This window comes from Actinia tenebrosa, unplaced genomic scaffold (genome assembly GCF_029948245.1).
Source record: "Actinia tenebrosa isolate PJP-AT-01 unplaced genomic scaffold, QUT_ActTen_1.0 PGA_scaffold16__25_contigs__length_10494907, whole genome shotgun sequence".
NCBI lineage: Eukaryota > Metazoa > Cnidaria > Anthozoa > Actiniaria > Actiniidae > Actinia > Actinia tenebrosa.
In genome coordinates, this window is record NW_028292576.1 from 361005 (window position 1) to 379345 (window position 18341).

The 18341-nt window shown below is 35.4% G+C and overlaps 2 protein-coding genes across 2 annotated transcripts; both read right to left on the reverse strand.

The window, feature by feature from the left end:
- Positions 1–599: 599 nt before the first annotated feature.
- On the reverse strand, positions 600–2018 carry LOC148910481 (uncharacterized). The gene is made up of 2 exons (XM_089031512.1): positions 1867–2018; positions 600–935 (listed from the first exon to the last, which is right to left on the reverse strand). Exons 1-2 carry the CDS (start codon positions 1919–1921, stop codon positions 694–696), a joined length of 297 nt encoding a protein of 98 aa, XP_088887638.1. The 5' UTR covers positions 1922–2018; the 3' UTR covers positions 600–693.
- A 5431-nt stretch (positions 2019–7449) lies between these two features.
- On the reverse strand, positions 7450–11309 carry LOC116298712 (melatonin receptor type 1C-like). The gene is made up of 2 exons (XM_031707250.1): positions 11137–11309; positions 7450–8792 (listed from the first exon to the last, which is right to left on the reverse strand). The coding sequence occupies exon 2, from the start codon at positions 8704–8706 to the stop codon at positions 7630–7632; it is 1077 nt and encodes a 358-aa protein (XP_031563110.1). The 5' UTR covers positions 8707–8792; positions 11137–11309; the 3' UTR covers positions 7450–7629.
- Positions 11310–18341: the final 7032 nt, after the last annotated feature.

Sequence of the window (18341 nt, forward strand, 5' to 3'; positions counted from 1 at the left end):
TGTTTGTTTGTTTTTTGTTGTTGTTGTTGTTTGTTATGCGATGCAGTACACCTAAAACACTACTTTGCTAATGTAAATTTTTCTCATTCCAGTTTACCCACACCATTTTGCTGTCTGATTAAATTGGAACGAGAAAAAATTATTGCAATAGCAAAATTTATCCACCTACGCACGTGTCATTCTCTTGAAAATGAAATTTCTATTTTTCTAACCATCAAACGAAGAAATTATCTACTCTAGCGAATGACACGTGATCTGGAATGGGGAAAAAACAGTGGTCTGTTGATTTATACCATGATAATCACCTAGTTCTCTTCAACGACATAAAGTTAAAAATCAATGACTAAAAAAGGAAAGGAAGCAAATTATCTAACTAGAGGAGCAGTTATTGACATTTTAAATAAACTTGCTTAAAAAAAAAACAATCAAGGATCAGCAGTTTAATTTCTGATTAATGCTAATACAGCAATTGTATGATTCTAATGACACTGATTTTGTCTAGTTTAATAATTTTGGCACGTCGTTGTAAATAGGAACAGATTGAACAGGCATAAGACATCATTGATATTCAATACGATTGGTCAAATTATTACAAACAATAAAAGTAATTAACAAGTTTAATCATTTTTAACATGGAATTCCAATCATTAAACAATTCATCAGAATCAAAAGTGTTGTTCTTGAATGTATTGGTCAGTGATTACATAAGTCTTTATCACAGCAATGAACCTCGCAGACCTTTTTCTCACTGCAGAACTTCTCACAAACGGCTGTTTCTGCGCATGTTCGACGGAAGTACGCCACTTTTCTTCCAAGAGGCACCTCATTAACTAACATGCAGCTCCATCCCTTTTCGCAATGCCTGACGCGTTGATGCGCTTTACAGGCCTCTGCGCTGGATGATTCTGGACACTCGTAACATCGTAAAGCAGACCCTAAGGATTGACCAGCAAAGCAATTATTATTTTAGGAAACGCATGAAATTAATATATTTCTGGAGGATCAAACAATGGTTCCCTTTAAAAGATGCCTATAAAGCTTATTTTAGACTCGTTCAAATCACTGGCATAAAAAATTCTTTTATATAATCAATAGTGAAATCCGCTAGCTTAAAACCCAAGTGCAAATGACTTTTTTTTTTTCTTCTTCTTCTTTTTTGCTTTGATTTTCATTGTTTGTTTTTTTTTGTTTTTTTTTTTGTTTTTTTTTTTTTCAGTAAAACCTGAATAAAAATTAATCCTAGTTTTTTAGGTTTGATTCCATTTGGGTACTTTCCAAAGTAATACATATTCACAAAATTACGAGCTGTAAAGCCTAGATGTAATTCCCTTGCTTCAGAATCGGAATCAAACTCAAAGTCGGAAGCAGCTCATGACGAAGTGAAAACCAGCAAACGGAATAGTCAAAGCTATAGTGGTATAAAAAGAATTGGAAGGCCTCTCCTTTTGTTTTTGTTTTTGTTTTTTTTTTCTTTTTCTCTAGAAGTAATTAAAGAACAAGAAGAACAAGAAGAACAAGAAGAACAAGAAGAACAAGAAGAGCAAGAAGAGCAAGAAGAGCAAGAACAAGAACAAGAACAAGAACAAGAACAAGAACAAGAACAAGAACAAGAACAAGAACAAGAAGAACAAGAAGTACAAGAAGAAGAAGAAGGTTAAGAAGAAGAAGAAGAAGAAGAGAAGAAGAAGAAGAAGAAGAAGAAGAAGAAGAAGAAGAAGAAGAAGAGCAAGAAGAAGAAGAAGAAGAAGAACAAGAACAAGAACAAGAACAAGAACAAGAAGAACAAGAAGAACAAGAAGAAGAAGAAGAAGAAGAAGAATATATAGGACATTAACTTTAAACTATATATTATACTTGAGCACTCACCGAAAGAAACAAAAACTACCACAATAACCAATACAACCAGTAATGATCTCATCATGAGCTTGACAATCCGTGCTCTTCCCAATATATGCCTCGTTCCTTTCTTCAAGTCTTATGGCGAGTACACTCACTATCTACAGTATTCCATAAGAAGAATCGATATGGCAGCTAATTAAATAAAATGTTTTGCAATGAGCCATTTTTAAACAATGTTTATTAGTATAGAAATATCTAATTATCTTGAACCAACAAGTTTTAATGAAAAAAATATATTAAAAGCGATATACTTATTCATCTTTATACCCGTTAGCTAAACATGTGGGTCCAGTTGTACGAAAGGGTGCATGGATAGCGCTATCCAATGGGTAAATACTTATCCAGTGGAAAAGTCAATGCTGTTATCCAATAGTTTTATCCACTGGAGAAGATTTATCCGTCGGATAGCGCTATCCGCCCTTCGCACAACCGGACCCAGAACTAAATAATCTTATTGTTCATTATGTGAAATTATGTGGCATTATGTGAAATATGGTATTTTATGCCCTTCGCGGGTTTTTTTTTTTTTTTTTTTTTTTCACCTGCAGAACTTGAAAAAAAAAATTTTTTTTTAATCAATGAATGGTAATAGAGAAAATATTAGAAAAGAAAAAATGACTGAAAGATATACAAAAGAGGATTAAACCTCTCCGCTTAACAATTAAACGATTTCAGTTATACACAAAATATGTAATTTCGATGTGATCCCATAATCAGATGTTTTTTAATTGCCCCAAAAAACTTTGGTATTATAGAAAAATGAAATAATAAGGGGGGCCCGACTTCGTATTATAATTATTAGAGATTAAAGACCGTTTTTATGATATTTTGCTTATCAAAACCGAGTGGATTGACGGCATCACGATGAGCGCGCCCTCACTAAATCCGTGCGTAGAAAGGATTCGGACGAGTATTTTTATTAATTTTCAAAGGTATACGAAAAATACACCATTTTTGGTCAGAGTAGCACTTTAAGTACACTGCTATATAAACACGGGTATAGATGTTATTAAGTTTGAATAATTATGTTTACTAATAATAATGTCTTTTTGTTTACTTTTCATTTCTATATGATTAAAACCTCTTTTCAGCTAAATAAATATCCAAAACTCACATGTATAAGTAAATCAAGATTGATCACAAACATAATTCGTTTTTCGTTTATCTTATTAAACGATTATTTTTTTGCTTAGGTACACCTAATTGCACACAAACTTAATTTGTCTTTCGTTTATCTTATTAAACGTTTATTATATTTCTTTAGGTACGCCTAATTGCAGAAACGTTGTTATATAAAAAAAATTGGAAAATAGAAATTAATTTTTTTTTTTGAGCAATATTAGGAGTAATTATTTTGCTGTTTTGAAGGTATAGGCTGACATTTTTTGGTATTACCTCGTTGGTATATGCTAAAACAGTGATTTTTATCGATGTAGGGAATTTTCAATTTTTTTGAAATATTTCTAAACAATTCATGTTTTTATATGACAACGTTTTTGCAATTAGGTGTAAGTAAATTTGAGAGAAGAAATGACAAGAAATGGTACAGTTATCGGATTAGATCTGCTCATGCATGGTATTTATTTTTCTATAATAAAGGTATGCTTTTTAATATTATTGAGTCTCAATGGGCACGACTGTAAATGCTAACTAAGCACACGTCATCCTTGTGTTCGCAACTTCTTAGCAAAAGACGAAATAAACAGCATAAAAAACTACAACGGGTTTTTTTTAATTTATATTAAAATAAATTTAACTAGCTTTTTCTATGCTGAACAGTCCATGCAGATATGTGGCGAGCTCACGAAAAACACTGCCAGTCAAGACCATAAAGGTACCGGACTGATTATTTTTGATTGACGGCAGCGAACATTTTATTATTTTAACAAATATTTTCCTGAACACAAAGCGACATTCTGTTTCTCGTTTTTCTCGAATTTTTCTCATGGTGATAAATATGCATAATTACAAACCGGTTGGGCTTCTGCTCGCTCTGAATATTTTGGTCATTTTATCCCTCTCTGACGTTCTTTCCGATGCCAATTACAATGAAAAGGTCTCAAGAGTTAGTTTTCTCTATCCTGCAATCAAACTGGTTCACGATATCGAAGTAAATCCAGGACCTGGCCAGCGAACAAGAAACAAGAGCAACAACGTCAAAATCGCTCACCTCAACGTGAGATCACTCAAGCATAGAGAGCATTTCATACAAGTTAAGGATACCGTTATTTCCAACGATTTTGACGTGTTTACTATCTCTGAAACATGGCTGGACAACTCCGTTTCTAATTTAGAAGTCGAAATTCCCGGCTACGACGTTTTTAGAGTAGACCGTCAAAATAAAAGAGGCGGCGGTGTGTGTTCTTATGTGAAGCAGAGCTTCAAAACTAAAGTGCTTAATGAAATCTCTGGCATATCAAATGGCGAGCTACACCAACTTTGGATGGAAATTAAGGTACGCAGTTTTAAGTCCTTTGTGGTCTGCACAACCTATCGACCTCCTGGATCTCCAATTGCTTGCCTTGACAACGACTTAGGACCAAGCCTAATCTCTGCATTGCTACTAAATAAACCAATTTACATACTTGGAGACATAAATTGCAACCTATTACAGTCCGACCTGCCTGATTCCCAAGCACTTATAAGCTTCTGTTCTACCTACAACTTGAATCAGATAGTCACTCAACCTACTCGTATTACTCACTCCACCGAATCCTTAATCGATGTAATTCTTGTGTCAAATGCAAAACATGTTCTCGACACCAAAGTGCTATCTTCATCGATAAGCGACCATGACCTTGTTTACGCTGAGCTGGGCTTGAAAAAGCCGCGCACTCAAGCTACCTTTGTCACTACGAGGACCTTTAAAGAGTATTCCCCGGATAAATTCATGAATGACATTGCACTCGCACCCTGGTCAGTCCTAGATGTTTTCGACGATCCTGATGACAAATTGTACGCTTTTAACTCAATGTTTAATAACATCCTAGAGGAACACGCGCCAGTGAAAACAATTCGCATGCGAGGACGACCAAATCCCTACATTACTGATGAGATTCGCAATTTGATGGCAACAAGAGATAATTGGAAGCGTAATTTCAGGCAAACTAAAGACCCATTTGCCTGGTCTGCGTATAAGAATTTTAGCCGCGAGGTCAAAAGAGAAATACGCATGGCGGAGAAAGAGTTTGTGGCACAACAAATTAAAGAAAACAAGAACAACACTAACAGCATGTGGAAAGCAATTCGTGGTTGCATCCCCAAAAAGTCTGCCTCTCAGAAAACATATTCAAAGGACAACGAAATCGTAGCCAACGAATTTAATATTTTCTTTGCAAATGTCGGCACAAATACAATTGAGAAAGTTAACGCCTTGGCAGAGCAATTCAAGTGTGAATCCAACAACAGCACGTTCGTCCCTCGAGGGTATCCCGAGTCCGAACAATTCTTCTTTGATAATCGCGTGAGTCGTAATCAAGTGCAAAAAATCATTAACTCAATGGCTTCAAACAAAGCTCCTGGAATAGATAAGATTCCTCTCCACGTTATAAAAGACTGCCTCCCTGTCATCTTACCATCGATTACTTCGATCGTGAACGCCACTTTTAGCTCTGCACAATTTCCCATCGCTTGGAAAATAGCCGAGGTCGTACCTATTCCAAAGGATGGCGATCACGAAATCCCAGACAACAACAGGCCTATTTCACTATTACCAGTGTTTTCCAAGGTTTGTGAGAGAGTCGCTCATGATCAGTTAACTTCATATTTATCAACCAATCAACGCTTAACATCCAAGCAAAGCGGAAATAAAAAGTGGAATTCAACCGAGACATCTGTCATCCAAACAACCGATACTATTCTCGAGGCCATCGATAAGAAACAGCTTACTGCTACTGTGCTGCTCGACATGAGTAAGGCCTTCGATAGCATTGATCATAAAATCCTTATGACAAAACTGCAGGACGTTGGACTGTCACCTCTAGCCATTCAGTGGTTTCGCAGCTATCTTACTTCACGCTATCAAGTCGTCAGAATCCAAACTGCAGTCTCAGACCGTTTGCCTATGACCTGTGGTGTACCACAGGGAAGTATCTTGGGTCCATTGCTTTTTAGCATATATATAAACGATCTCCCAAGCGTTCCTGAACATTGTACTACTCAATGTTACGTTGACGACACCAAATTGTTGCTTACTTTCAATCTCCAGGACCAACAATATATTGTTTCAAGACTTAATCAAGACCTTTTCAGAATAACTAATTGGACACTCGACAATTACCTACTTCTAAATCCCGACAAAACTAAACTTATCATCTTTGGGAGCAAAGTGATGACTGCTAAAGTGGAAGATTTTCGTCTAACGCTACTGGGAAAAGAACTTACACCTGTCAAGTCAGTAAAGGATTTAGGAGTTCTCCTTGATTCCAACTTGACGTATAAAGATCATGTACAATCGACAGTGTCTAGTTGCATGTCGCGTTTGGGACAGATTAACCGAGTAAAACATGCCTTTGATCAAAACACTCTAAAAACCATGATAAATGCCTTAGTTTTCAGCAAGCTCTACTATTGCTCTAATGTGTGGAGCAATACCACTGAGAGTAACCTGAACGAAGTCCAAGCTGTGCAGAACTTCGCATGCCGTATCATTAGCAACAAAAGAAAGTACGATCACGTCACGCCTATTCTTAAAGAGCTACGATGGTTACCCGTCAGACAGCAATTACACTACCGTAATGCAATTATGGCATTCAAATGCATGACTGGGTGTGCCCCTGATTCCTTATGCTCGCGATTTATTCCAAGATCAAGCATCACGCAGCGTACGACAAGAAACTCGCAAAAGCTGCAGATACCTCTTTGCAGAACGACTACTGGACAAAGATCATTTTACTATAGAACTGTCAAATTGTGGAATTCACTAGACTCTGCCCTTAAGTTGAGCTCAACCGTGAAAGACTTTAAACGGACATTAAAACAACATCTTATTTCAGATTTTCTAAAACCTTAATGTAATTTAAATGTACAATTTATTTATCTATTTATTTATTTACTTTATTCTTTGATCTTTTCTTTTTGCTTCTTATATAATTATATATAGTATTATTTTAATTGTAATTAATTAGGCCCTTTATTCTGAAAAGCCTTATAGAGGACGAATAAAGTATGTATGTATGTATGTATGTAACTCGTATTTATTCTTCTTTGTCATACATACAGTTCTGTTATTTGGCACATTGTTAAGGTTATGCAAGGCAGCGGTTTTATTGCCATAAACAAATGTGTTATATAAGAAGAAAAAGAAAGTGCAACAACAATAGCCAAAAAAGGCTATGAAATAATTTTTTTAAATCTATCGAAATAGACCCATTGCATTGAGTCCCGAGAGGAATTGTTCTGGGGGACAAAACCATTGATTGTTTACATAAGAACTGAACACGGCCTATTGTTTTGTCCCTCAGAACAATTTATCTAGGAAATCCATGCAATGTGTCTATTTGACTTTTTTTGCACAAGAAACCAAGCTGTGCGAAAGCATTATTTAATATTGATTCATTGCTTTTTATTGTAATAAGTACAACACAGAAGAAGCTAAAGTCTGCTGGCTGTTTTCCTTTAGTCGAATCAATTAATGTTTGAATCCCAACTCGTATATATACTGCGTCTTATTTCATATAAACAACAGGCCTGACTTGCTTGACCATGCTCCAAGCAAATGAGCAGGTACTCTCACTGTACATTATTATTCAAAGCAGCAAGTTCTATCTTTTGATCCAAGTATCTCAGCGATGTTGAAAATGTGCTCAAAGTGCTGGAAACAGACCGAGTACTGATCGAAGAATTTCTTTCTCTGTAATATTGAATGGTCGTTTTCCATTTAGCCAGGAATTCCTTGCGAATATCTCTTTTGAGTAAAGCATAAACCGTAAAATTGACACAAGAATTCAGCAAGATAAGAATGCGTGACGTTTGCACTACTGCGAGTGTCACGTGACACACTTTGAAATGCTCACAGATTGCTCTGTATGTTGAAGGTTGCCAGCAAAGTACAAAAAACGTGATGACAATCCCCAAAACGCGTATGGAGGAGCGATCACGTGATCTCTCTAACCGTTTACGAGACTTTCTTTCGTTGTCCTCTGGCTGGCCTGACATGTTTATTGTCAGTTGGCTCTTGGTCATTTTTCGTTGGTTTAGGACTACAATGTAAATACGCAAGTAAACAATTGTTAGTGCTAAAGAAGGAATGAGAGAAACTAGGACAATGTTGAATACGATCAAATATGAGCCCACGGTGTTTTTGTACTGACTCATATCAAGTATGAGACTCGCTCCAGCTATGATTAGAGGCAAGAACCATGCAAGAAACACAAGCTGCTTCACACGTCTTGACGTCATCAGCACAACATACCTCAATGGATGTAGAATAGCTACGTAACGATCAACTGTCAAAGCACATAGATTACAGATCGAGCTAATGATCAGAAAATTAGGTACAAATGACCTGACGTCAGGTTGCTTAATACATGCCAAAAAAAATTTACAAATCAGCTCTGACGGTGTTATATAAATACCAATAAGCAGGTCTGACAGGCCTAGAGATAATATAAACCAGTTATCTGTTGTATGGAGTTTCTTTCTTGTTACAATGAGAAAGATTACGAGGCCATTGCCAATGACGGTCACCATAGCGATTATTATCTTCAGTACCCAGAATCCTGTGTTGGTTTCTTGTAAATATGCTTCCCAGCCATCCTTTGAAGTGCAATTCATAATTGTTGCGTCTGATTGGTTGATTCCCGGCATGCTTTTAATAGCCACGTACACAAGCAGTACAGCTGTGACTACGTAATCACATGTCAAATATACAGCCAAACATACTTTAAGGAAATCTGTAACAAGAAACGTAACATCATTCATTTTTATAACTAAATGAGATGTAAATTTTTCGTAGGGTGGATATAAACTAATATGCTGCAATTTAATGGCCCAATCTAGGAAAATTTTTTAATTCGAACTTTCGTTCATGTTTTCATTGGTTTAAAAATTGAAATAAAAGAGCAAACCATTGCCCTCCGACAACATTACATTGATTTAAGGTGGCTGACTACTTTGGTACTTAGATAATAAACACAAAATTGAAAATTGAAACTTTTTCAACCTGAAATTTAATGCTGATTTCAAAAATGCTTGTTTTTGAGATACTCACTCCGGAATGGCATGCGTTTGTACAATTTTGGAAGACAAATAGCGAAAATCAAGCTCTGTACAAAAAAAATCATAAGACCGAAACTAAGGAAAAAACATGAGTAAATTTTTTTCGAACATGTAACTTACACTATATTTATAAAATATGATAAAAGTTTTTTTAATAAACTATTGTAGACAAATGTGGAAAAACTTTTTTTGTTCAGGTTCTACGGTGTGCAAGTTATCGTAAAAATTGAGCACAAAACAAACAAAAGCTATTTCTTAGATTGTTCTAATAAACAGAATTGTCTTAAACTTAGAAAAATAATGGGATATTACCTGTTATTATATGGCAAGGTAATTTCATGCGCTATGATTGGTCTATTTGCGGTCCATAACTTACGGTACGGACCGAAAAATGAAATGGTTCACTGAGTGTACGTACTTATGATCTTTTAAAACATTCAAATCTTTATCAAAAAATATATATTTCTGAATGAAAATCGTCGGGAAACCTTCAATAAATAATTAAAGATAACTGAAAGTCACTGGCATTTAATGTAAAACTTATCAAACAAGCGACAACTCTTTCATACAAGCGAAACTCTTTCGATCAAGGCTCTACACGGCACTATAGCTAGTTGAGCGATTTTGTACGACTAGAAAAAACTAGAAAAACTAACTATGCTAAAGCTAAAACTAAGTCAAACTACGAACTAAAGGGTGGTGAACAGCGGCTAATTCAGTAAATGAAATAAAGATAGGTTTACAAGTAGAATTAGCGTAAATTTGTTATTTCAGTGAGCTAACATCGTCCAGTTTGAACTTATCTGAATCGATCGGGTGAAGAAGCCAGTAGTTTCTTTGGTAAACGTTTTAAGCAGTTTTCTAGGCTCATCCATCTTGAAGTATTTCCATATTTCAGTAATATTTCACCCCCACTTGAATTTGAATGCATTTTTAGACAGGAGAGTTGGCAGTACCTTTTTTAATTGAGTCGAAAGTGTGCCGTCTTCATGACTTCAGACATTGTGCATATGGCGGCCTGCTTCAAACAGTCAAAACGTTGAAAATTGACGAAAACTATCCATGTTCAGCGAGCCGTAATTTATCAAAGCTTCTCATTCATTTCTGGAGACAGTTTTTTTGAGTTTTTTCCTCAATAAAAGGCAGGAAAACAAGCGGAAGGCTGCTTCGCCTCTTTTTAATCTCTATGTCTTGCCATATAATAAATATCTTATTAACCTCGTTTGCTCGGTCCGTACCGTAAGTTATGGATCCTCGTTTTAATCCACTTTTTTATGGCCCGCGCGCTACGCGCTTGGGCCATAAGGCAGTGGAAAAAAACTCGGTCCATAACTTAAGGTACGGACCTCGCACTCGGTTAATAAGAGCTATTTATTCTGGAAAATAACAGGTCCCGAGTCCCGTGCAAAAATTGGAGGGTTCTGCCCTCTTGAAGTTTAAAACGTGTATGGTTCTTCGTGAAGATTATTCAGCGATTTTTCAGCGCGCGTAAATCGTGGGCTCAAATCGAATGTTAAAAAGTAGTCAACTACATTAAATCATGTCTGTTTTTTTAATCATGGCTAGCAAAGAAATGCCGGAACGTACCTAAACAACACACGCATTTAATTTACGATTACGTATACCTATTGGGTTATTCTAGCTTTTGGATGCTAGACCATCGTTTTATGTATCATTTTCTATTTCATTGTATTTTCTCAGTACTAGTTTTATTATTTTATTTTACTTTTACTATGTTTGGGAAGTGTTTGATCATGCCGAAAGGGGAAGAGGGTGCAATGTACCATATCCCCTCCTATAGTGGTTCTGCTTTTGAACTAGCTTATCCGATTCCTTTGTAAGCACTGAAAGCGATTTCTCTAGCAGGCATGAAACAGAGAAAGAATGTGAGGAAAAGAATGAATCAATTTAGAATTTAAAACGAAATAACTTATGATAGTAAAAAATAATAGAAAATAAGAGCGGGAAAAATATGACTCGGTTTCTTAAGGACGTTGTGTATGTATTTATCAAACTTACCTTATTCAATGGACTCGTTCAGTAAAGTAATTTATATTAAGTGTCCCGCGTTCCTGGAAATGGAGTAAATACGAGGAAACCAGAAAACAGCCAGTTCAAGTCGGTCAAACCATTTCGTTTTAAGTAAGTTATGAAATATTCGAAAAGACAAAGACTTGAACTACTGAGTGAAGCTTATGATGTTACTGAACTTAGGTCAACACTGAACAATGAATCTTGAAGACCTTTATTATGAAATGTCAAGTTTATTTGGCAGGTTTTCAACTATGTCGGTGTCTACCAATGAGAAAGTGGCACCATTGTCATAGGTATTATTACAAACGTCAAATATGAAAATTTGAACACGAAAGACTGGCATTTTGTCTCCAATCTTTATCAATATTTGTTCACAATTTCGGTTTTGTTTTTCTAGCACGAAGACATGACTCTCTCAGCTGTCAATCATTACACCACGGGCTTTCTTGGGTTTTGTCTATATCTGATGCCAAGAGATAATGGTGCATATATATTGAAAATGTGTTCACAATCTCGATTAATTTTAACATGAGCTTGAGGAAAGGCGACCCTCTTAGCTTTTAATCACTACACCAAGGGATTTCTTGGTTAATGAAGCATGCATACGGTTATTCTGCGCATGCGCGATATTTTGACTTTGAGACAACCGCTATTTCAGCTTAAGGTTCATCATGTCGCTTTCATAGATAATATATAAATTTTGGCGCGCTGCCTAAAAGCGGAGCTCCCAATTACGGTGGCCGAGAACGGACATAAAAAAGTCAAAGTAAAGAAAGTCAAAAGTTTAACAGTCAAAGTGATTTAGGGCCATATTACAAAGTGAGTTTGTTTTTTGATCAATTTCCTCTCTCATCACCGCATTTGGCTTTCTTGGAAGCGATTCTCGTTTGCTCTTTGTCTTGAATAATTTTGTCATAATGCATTTTGTTCCTTTGCCACAAATCGCTTACATTTTTGATGCTTAGTTGTCCCGCATTTTGTCATGAAAGACTTTCGCTTTTGATGTTTTTCCGTTTGGCCTCCGACATTTTGTCTTCAGGCGATTTGTCAAACGACCAAAAGCAAAACAACTAAAAGTCGAGTCAAAATGTCGGAGGACAAACGAGACCAAATGTCTTATGACAAAATGTCTTGTGGTAAAATGACTCGAGACAAAGAGCAAACGAGAATCGCTTCATGAAAATAATTTTCATTCCTTTCATATACCTTAACTATTCTTCGAGAAGCTTAAAAACTAAGCTTATTAGATTTTGAGATTCAATTTTACCATTTTTAATCGGTTTTCATGTGTGAATAAGATATAATTCACATACGACAAAAGCTAGTTTTCGAAAAGTAAAGTTAATATTCAGTTTATTAATGCAAAATATGCATTCTTTTTTATATTTCATTCATTATTTAAATAGATTATCTAAGCATAAAAATATTAAGACTATCGAATAAAAGTCATCTTTGGTATACCAATAGCACCCGCTATAAGCTAGGAGGCGAATGAAACTGCTTTTTCAAGTACTTAAACTATCAACAGTTGGTTAAAAGCAACCAAATTCTTGAAGATTTATAAGCTCAATAAGAAAGGGCGAATATTTTTTAATATATATGTTCTCCGTTTTGTATTTCATCAGGCATTAAAATAAATTTTCTATAGAAATAGTAAAACTTTTGAGAGAAATCTTTAATTTGTCGAACTAAACTGCTTTTCATAGAAAGTAAAAATATACGATTGTTCGCTAAAAAACCCACACCTTAATTCTTGAAGAATACTGCCAGATCCACAAAAAATGCATAAGATAGATACATAACGAAATATTTTTCTGTTGCTGGTATTGAATTTACCCCAAAGTGATGTTTTTGTGCATTTGCGAGTATTTTTGCTTTGATATCAAGCGGGATCCCTATGTTGTGTACACAGACGTACGTTTCTGAATGGCTTACCAAACAGTACTCTACAGTCCATTGTCCGGGTACAGAAGGCGGCGGCAAGATAAATATCAAATAAAATTAAGTACTTACATATTAGCCCAGTATTGAAATACCTTCAATGGCTACCTATAAAGAAACGAATTGAATATAAGATTCTTGTTCTAAAGTTTAAATGTGTAAGCAACTCTGTCCCTGCTTATCTAACTGAACTTATACACCGACGTAGTAACAAAAGAACTAGAGCCGATGATAAGAACTTTCTGATGATACAGAAGGTCCAAAAGTCAACATTTTGGAGGCCGAAGTTTTAGCTTTACTGCGTCTTATCTCTGGAATAACCTGCCTGATAACATCAGATGTGAGCAGAATATAAAAACATTCAAAAAAAAGTTGGAAACTTCTCTTTTTTGAACATTTAGTATTTCTACAGCATCCATTTAGCTAGCCAATTTTCACATCATTTTGTTTTGCGAATTATTTATTCAACGTTATTTATTTTTAAGTTATATGTATTTCCACAAGTTTTAGATTGAAATTATGAACATCTTACACATAATTATTGTGATTTTTTTTTTTTTATTATTATTATTTTATTTTACATATATATATTTTGTTTTATGTATGTTATTAATGTAAAGCGCTTTAGAATATCGCATATAATGCGCTATATAAATAGTAAAGTTATTATTATTTATTATTATTATTAGGTACGAACGTAAGTGACGTAGTAGTCAAACCATGAAAATTTAACTAGATGGTTTATCCATTTTTCTTAAGTATAGTGCTCCGCGCGGGAGCTCCGCTACAGGGCCGTATCCAGAGCTTTTACAGGGAGGGTGCACATCGAATAAAATCGGACCATTGATCGTTTCTTTTAAGAAAGCAGAACCAAAAAGGTAACCGAAAGAAAGCAGAACCAAAAAAAGAAAAAAGAAAAAAAAAGGAAATCATTAAAGGTAACCGGAAGAAAGCAAAACCAAAAAAATAATAAATAATAAAATAATAAAATAATAAAATAATAAAATTGATAAAATAAATAAATAAATAAATAAAATTGGAGATATATGAGCGGACCTAAAGCTTTTACGGGGGGTGCACGTGCACTTTGTGCTCCCCCTAGTTACGGCCCTATAGAAAGGCCATCTAAGATATTCGACAGTCTGCATTTGTAGTGCTGTGGATGGTTATTTTCAATGCAAAACTCGAAGATTACAAGATACTTACAATCAAAGTCTGTCGAAAAAACGTCGGTAGTTCCTTCAGTTTAAATTCAGCTGCTATCAATGGAAGCGGACGGTGCGCACTTTACCCCCTCTCTCAATCAGTGCTCTGTTGTTAAGAGTATATATACACATTCAAAGCTGAAGCACACAAATATCATGAGAGAAGTTGAAACAGACGTGGAGATCCTGAGGCCACGCACTAACCAACTGAACTACGCCTGCTCCAAGGAAAATGTTCAAAAACCACTTCTTCCAGCATTTATACACAGCCAAAAGGATTTGGTGAAATTGTTTCAGTCGTATCTTGAAATCGAAAGCATCTTATAAGAGAAAAACATTTTTAGAAAAGGTTTTGGATATTACGTAATTCAGCAAACGTTCTTTAAAGGGAAGTGCGATTTTTTTTGCCAACCAATAACAGTCCCATGATTATGTCATGTAAATGGCCTATTTGAGTTGCATCTAGTGATAAAATTCGTGGAATATTCATAAATCGTTGCACTGACAGGAAGCATGAGGGCTAAAACGAATTCGTAGGAGGATAATTGTCACTTTCCAGAATTACTTTCAATCTCCGCTTCTATGATCGATGTACGTTTTGAATCCGAGGCATTGTTATATGTGGCGACATATACAAAAGTACAGTATACATGGAATTGTAAAAGAGTAACAATCCAATATATATGCATCCTATATCTCAGAAACATGGAACATTTTTTAAAAAAACATGAAAAAAAGTTGGAACTATAGTTTCTTTTATTAGAAATCGCAACCCCTCTGCTGTCTTTAGTAATAAAAAAATATGATATAACCATGTATATATATTTAATTGTGTACGGTGTGTTTCGAAATATTGTAAATAAGGAAGTCGACATTATTCATCAATCGTAAACGATATCGTCAATTTTTCCTTAATAAACATGTAAAAACCAGAAAATCTGGTGAAGATACCGATAGTAACTTTAATTCAAAATCAATAATCTTCCTCTAGATTCATTATTAGAGCTTTAAAATTCCAATTTTTTCTCTATATTTTCCGATTTTCCTTGAAGTGCAAGTTTAAGTGCGCCAAAAACAGAGTTTATTTCTTTGCAATTTGTCGCACCGTTTCGTTCGGTTTCACTGATGCTTGCCATGCACTTGGTATCAGATTTCTCATTATAACGCATGAATACACCAATGTTTCTTTTTATTAAAAAATAAATGCCAAATTAGCCTTTTAAAATAAAATAAAATAGTCGTGTTTGAAGAAAAGAATATGGGCAAATTTTCCCAGTTTGCCAAAAGATTCAAAAAAAGTTCAAAAGTTCAAAGCTAAAAATTTATCGCTTTTACAATTAACTATTAAAATCATGATATAGGGGTACATTGTATTAAAAAAAGCAATTTGCCTGTCATTTAGTAAAAAGGAAACCGATCAATAGCCTTCCCACATGATCATCCTATTGTTTTGATAATATAAGATTATAAAAACTTGTTTGCTCGGTCCGTACCGTGATTTATGGATCCTCGTTTTCCCACTTCTTTCTTGGCTCGCGCCCTTTGCGCTTAAAGGTTTGCGTTCCCAGTAAACGTTGTAAATTTCAATCCCGGTCGTCATGTGCGCTCTGCAAAGAACAGTTTAAAATGCTAGCTCCAATTGTCGAGATTACTTCGACTTTGCACAAAGAATAGTGAAAATCAAACTTAAAATAATAATAAACTTAAAATAATAATAAACTTAAAATAATAATAAACTTAAAATAATAATAAACTTAGCAGCAGGGGCATCGAAAAAAAATCAACACAACAACAGAAAACAACAACGACAACAAAAAACAACCATATCAAACATTGAGTGTCTTATTTCACTGTGTCTGTTTTCTACGAGGCATACCGGCCCACGAGTTAGCATCGCCCCCGTATCCTTCCTCGATTTTCCAAAGATTTTCTTTTATTTTTTACTTGTCGTTATAAAATGACGGCCTCTTTGTTTGCCACTTTTCCGCACAATCCAAATATGGAATTGATCATACCTTATATGGAGTGAGCTTTCTCTACTCCAACTTCTACATTAAAATATAGAGTAAAGCTTGATATGCAACAAAAACATACCATATTTTTAAAAACAAAGCAGATATACATATGAAAAAAAAAGCAAAACGAACGGGAATAGATTCAGAACAATAAAGTAACAAAAACAAAAAACAAAAACAATTAAAAATAAGTAACAGACAGAAAGAAAAGAAATTAAAACATTAACAAAGACAACAAGAATATTGGTCCATTACATTTATTTGATTGTACAATGGTATTTTTTTATTTACCTCAATAATATTTTGTCTTAAAAAATAATTTTAGACTTGAATAGAGTTTCGCTAGCTGTGATTGGTTGAGCGACCAGTGATTCTGAGACAATAATCACTGCTCGAGCGGTGATTACGAGGTTTCCCAAAGTTTGCCAGATCAAGAGCAATACTAAAACGTCGACCCCAACTGAATTTCGAGTTTTATCTGATATTCAATTCTAAAACTATGCTAAAATAATTATCCATCTTAGGTTTAATAAATATCGGGAAATACCTACCTCGCCGCTACAATTAAGACTTTCGGCTCAGTAAATATTCCCCGCGCGATGTTCACTTCGCCTTCGGCAAATTATTGTTAAGTACGATGCACACATGCCTGGACTTTGTAAACTAATGTAAATATTATTAAAAAGAGCATGCCTGTCGCCGATCCCGGCTTTGATTAAATGACCACCTAGTCTCCTCGCGTCCGTCATTAGTTTAGGTCCCACTCCTCACGGGCCCTCTCCACTAACGGCTGCTCACTTGACATATGTAAATACCACCCGATTCTCATTGGTCAACCCCATGGAAAGGAATGTAGTGCTTGAGTGAGCAGCAGTTATTGGCCATCAATCACCAAAGAACTAAAATAAATAAAAAACACTATCTTGAGAGAGATTTAGAATGAATTAAAGACTTATATCTTCTAATCATTTAAAATTTTTAAGTCAGTCCAAAATCTCCCTCAAGACAATTGGTTTTTTCATTTCAGTTCCTTCATTGAAATCATATCAGTGTTAGTCGCCCAACCAGACATTATGGTAGTAATAAACAACAGTAACTAGCCCGAGGTAGAATAATCTGGGTTAGGATAAATGAATATATTGGCTTATTGCATATATAGAGGCTTAATTTGCACCATCACGTGATGACAGCCATGACAGGGGGCAGGAACAATTGATTCTGGTCTAATCTGATTTAGCTTAGAAAGGGTTCAGTTTGCCAGGGGGAGAAAACTCTCTTGTTGTTCTTTCTATCATGGCTGCCATCACGTGATGGTGCAAAGCCTCTATAGGTTCGATAGCGATATCAGTGTCGATATCACTTCACAAAAACTGGAAACTGTGAGTTTTGTATGGTATCGACCCTAAATGTGTGATAAACAAATTATTGCATGTTAAGAACCTGATATCTTTTTGCTGATTCGTTTTCCATACCATATCGCTCACTTGCTCACGGAACCGCTTGCGCTTGTTTCCGATATGATATGGAAACTAGTGAATAAAACAAATAACAAAGGTCTTACCATGTCACAATCTATATTTATTTAATAAATAATAGCTGATAGGTGTGGCTCTACTTACAATGGATTCCAATTGGAATTTAGAAGTTGATTTTTATGGAGGGAGGAAAGCCAGAAAACCCAGAAAACCCTCGAAGCACAGAAGAGAACCAACAAGCAACTCTACTCGCATACGACACCGAGCTCAGCGGGACTCAAACCCTGGTCGTATTTATTGTAAGAGGCGAGCGCTCTCACAGCCACGTCACCCGTGCTTCCCGTTCGCGTGCCATTCGAGGGAAATCCCACTCTTTTTTTTTTTTTTTTTTTTTTTTTTTTTTTCGTGCATAATATTGCATGATTTGTGCCTCAAAATTTGGCTTAGTGTAGCGAAAAAACCCTCTGTTAAATCATTATATCATTGCTGGTAAGAGCAATAGCTATATACCGTTCCGAGATTGAGGGGTGGAAAATGGGTCAAGATACCATTGC

Coding starts and splice junctions, on each gene's coding strand:
- LOC148910481 (XM_089031512.1), bottom strand. CDS start 1,921: ATGATGAGATCATTACTGGTTGTATTGGTTATTGTGGTAGTTTTTGTT. Junction 936..1,866: donor GGTAGTTTTTGTTTCTTTCG/GTGAGTGCTCAA, acceptor GTCAATCCTTAG/GGTCTGCTTTACGATGTTAC.
- LOC116298712 (XM_031707250.1), bottom strand. CDS start 8,706: ATGCCGGGAATCAACCAATCAGACGCAACAATTATGAATTGCACTTCA.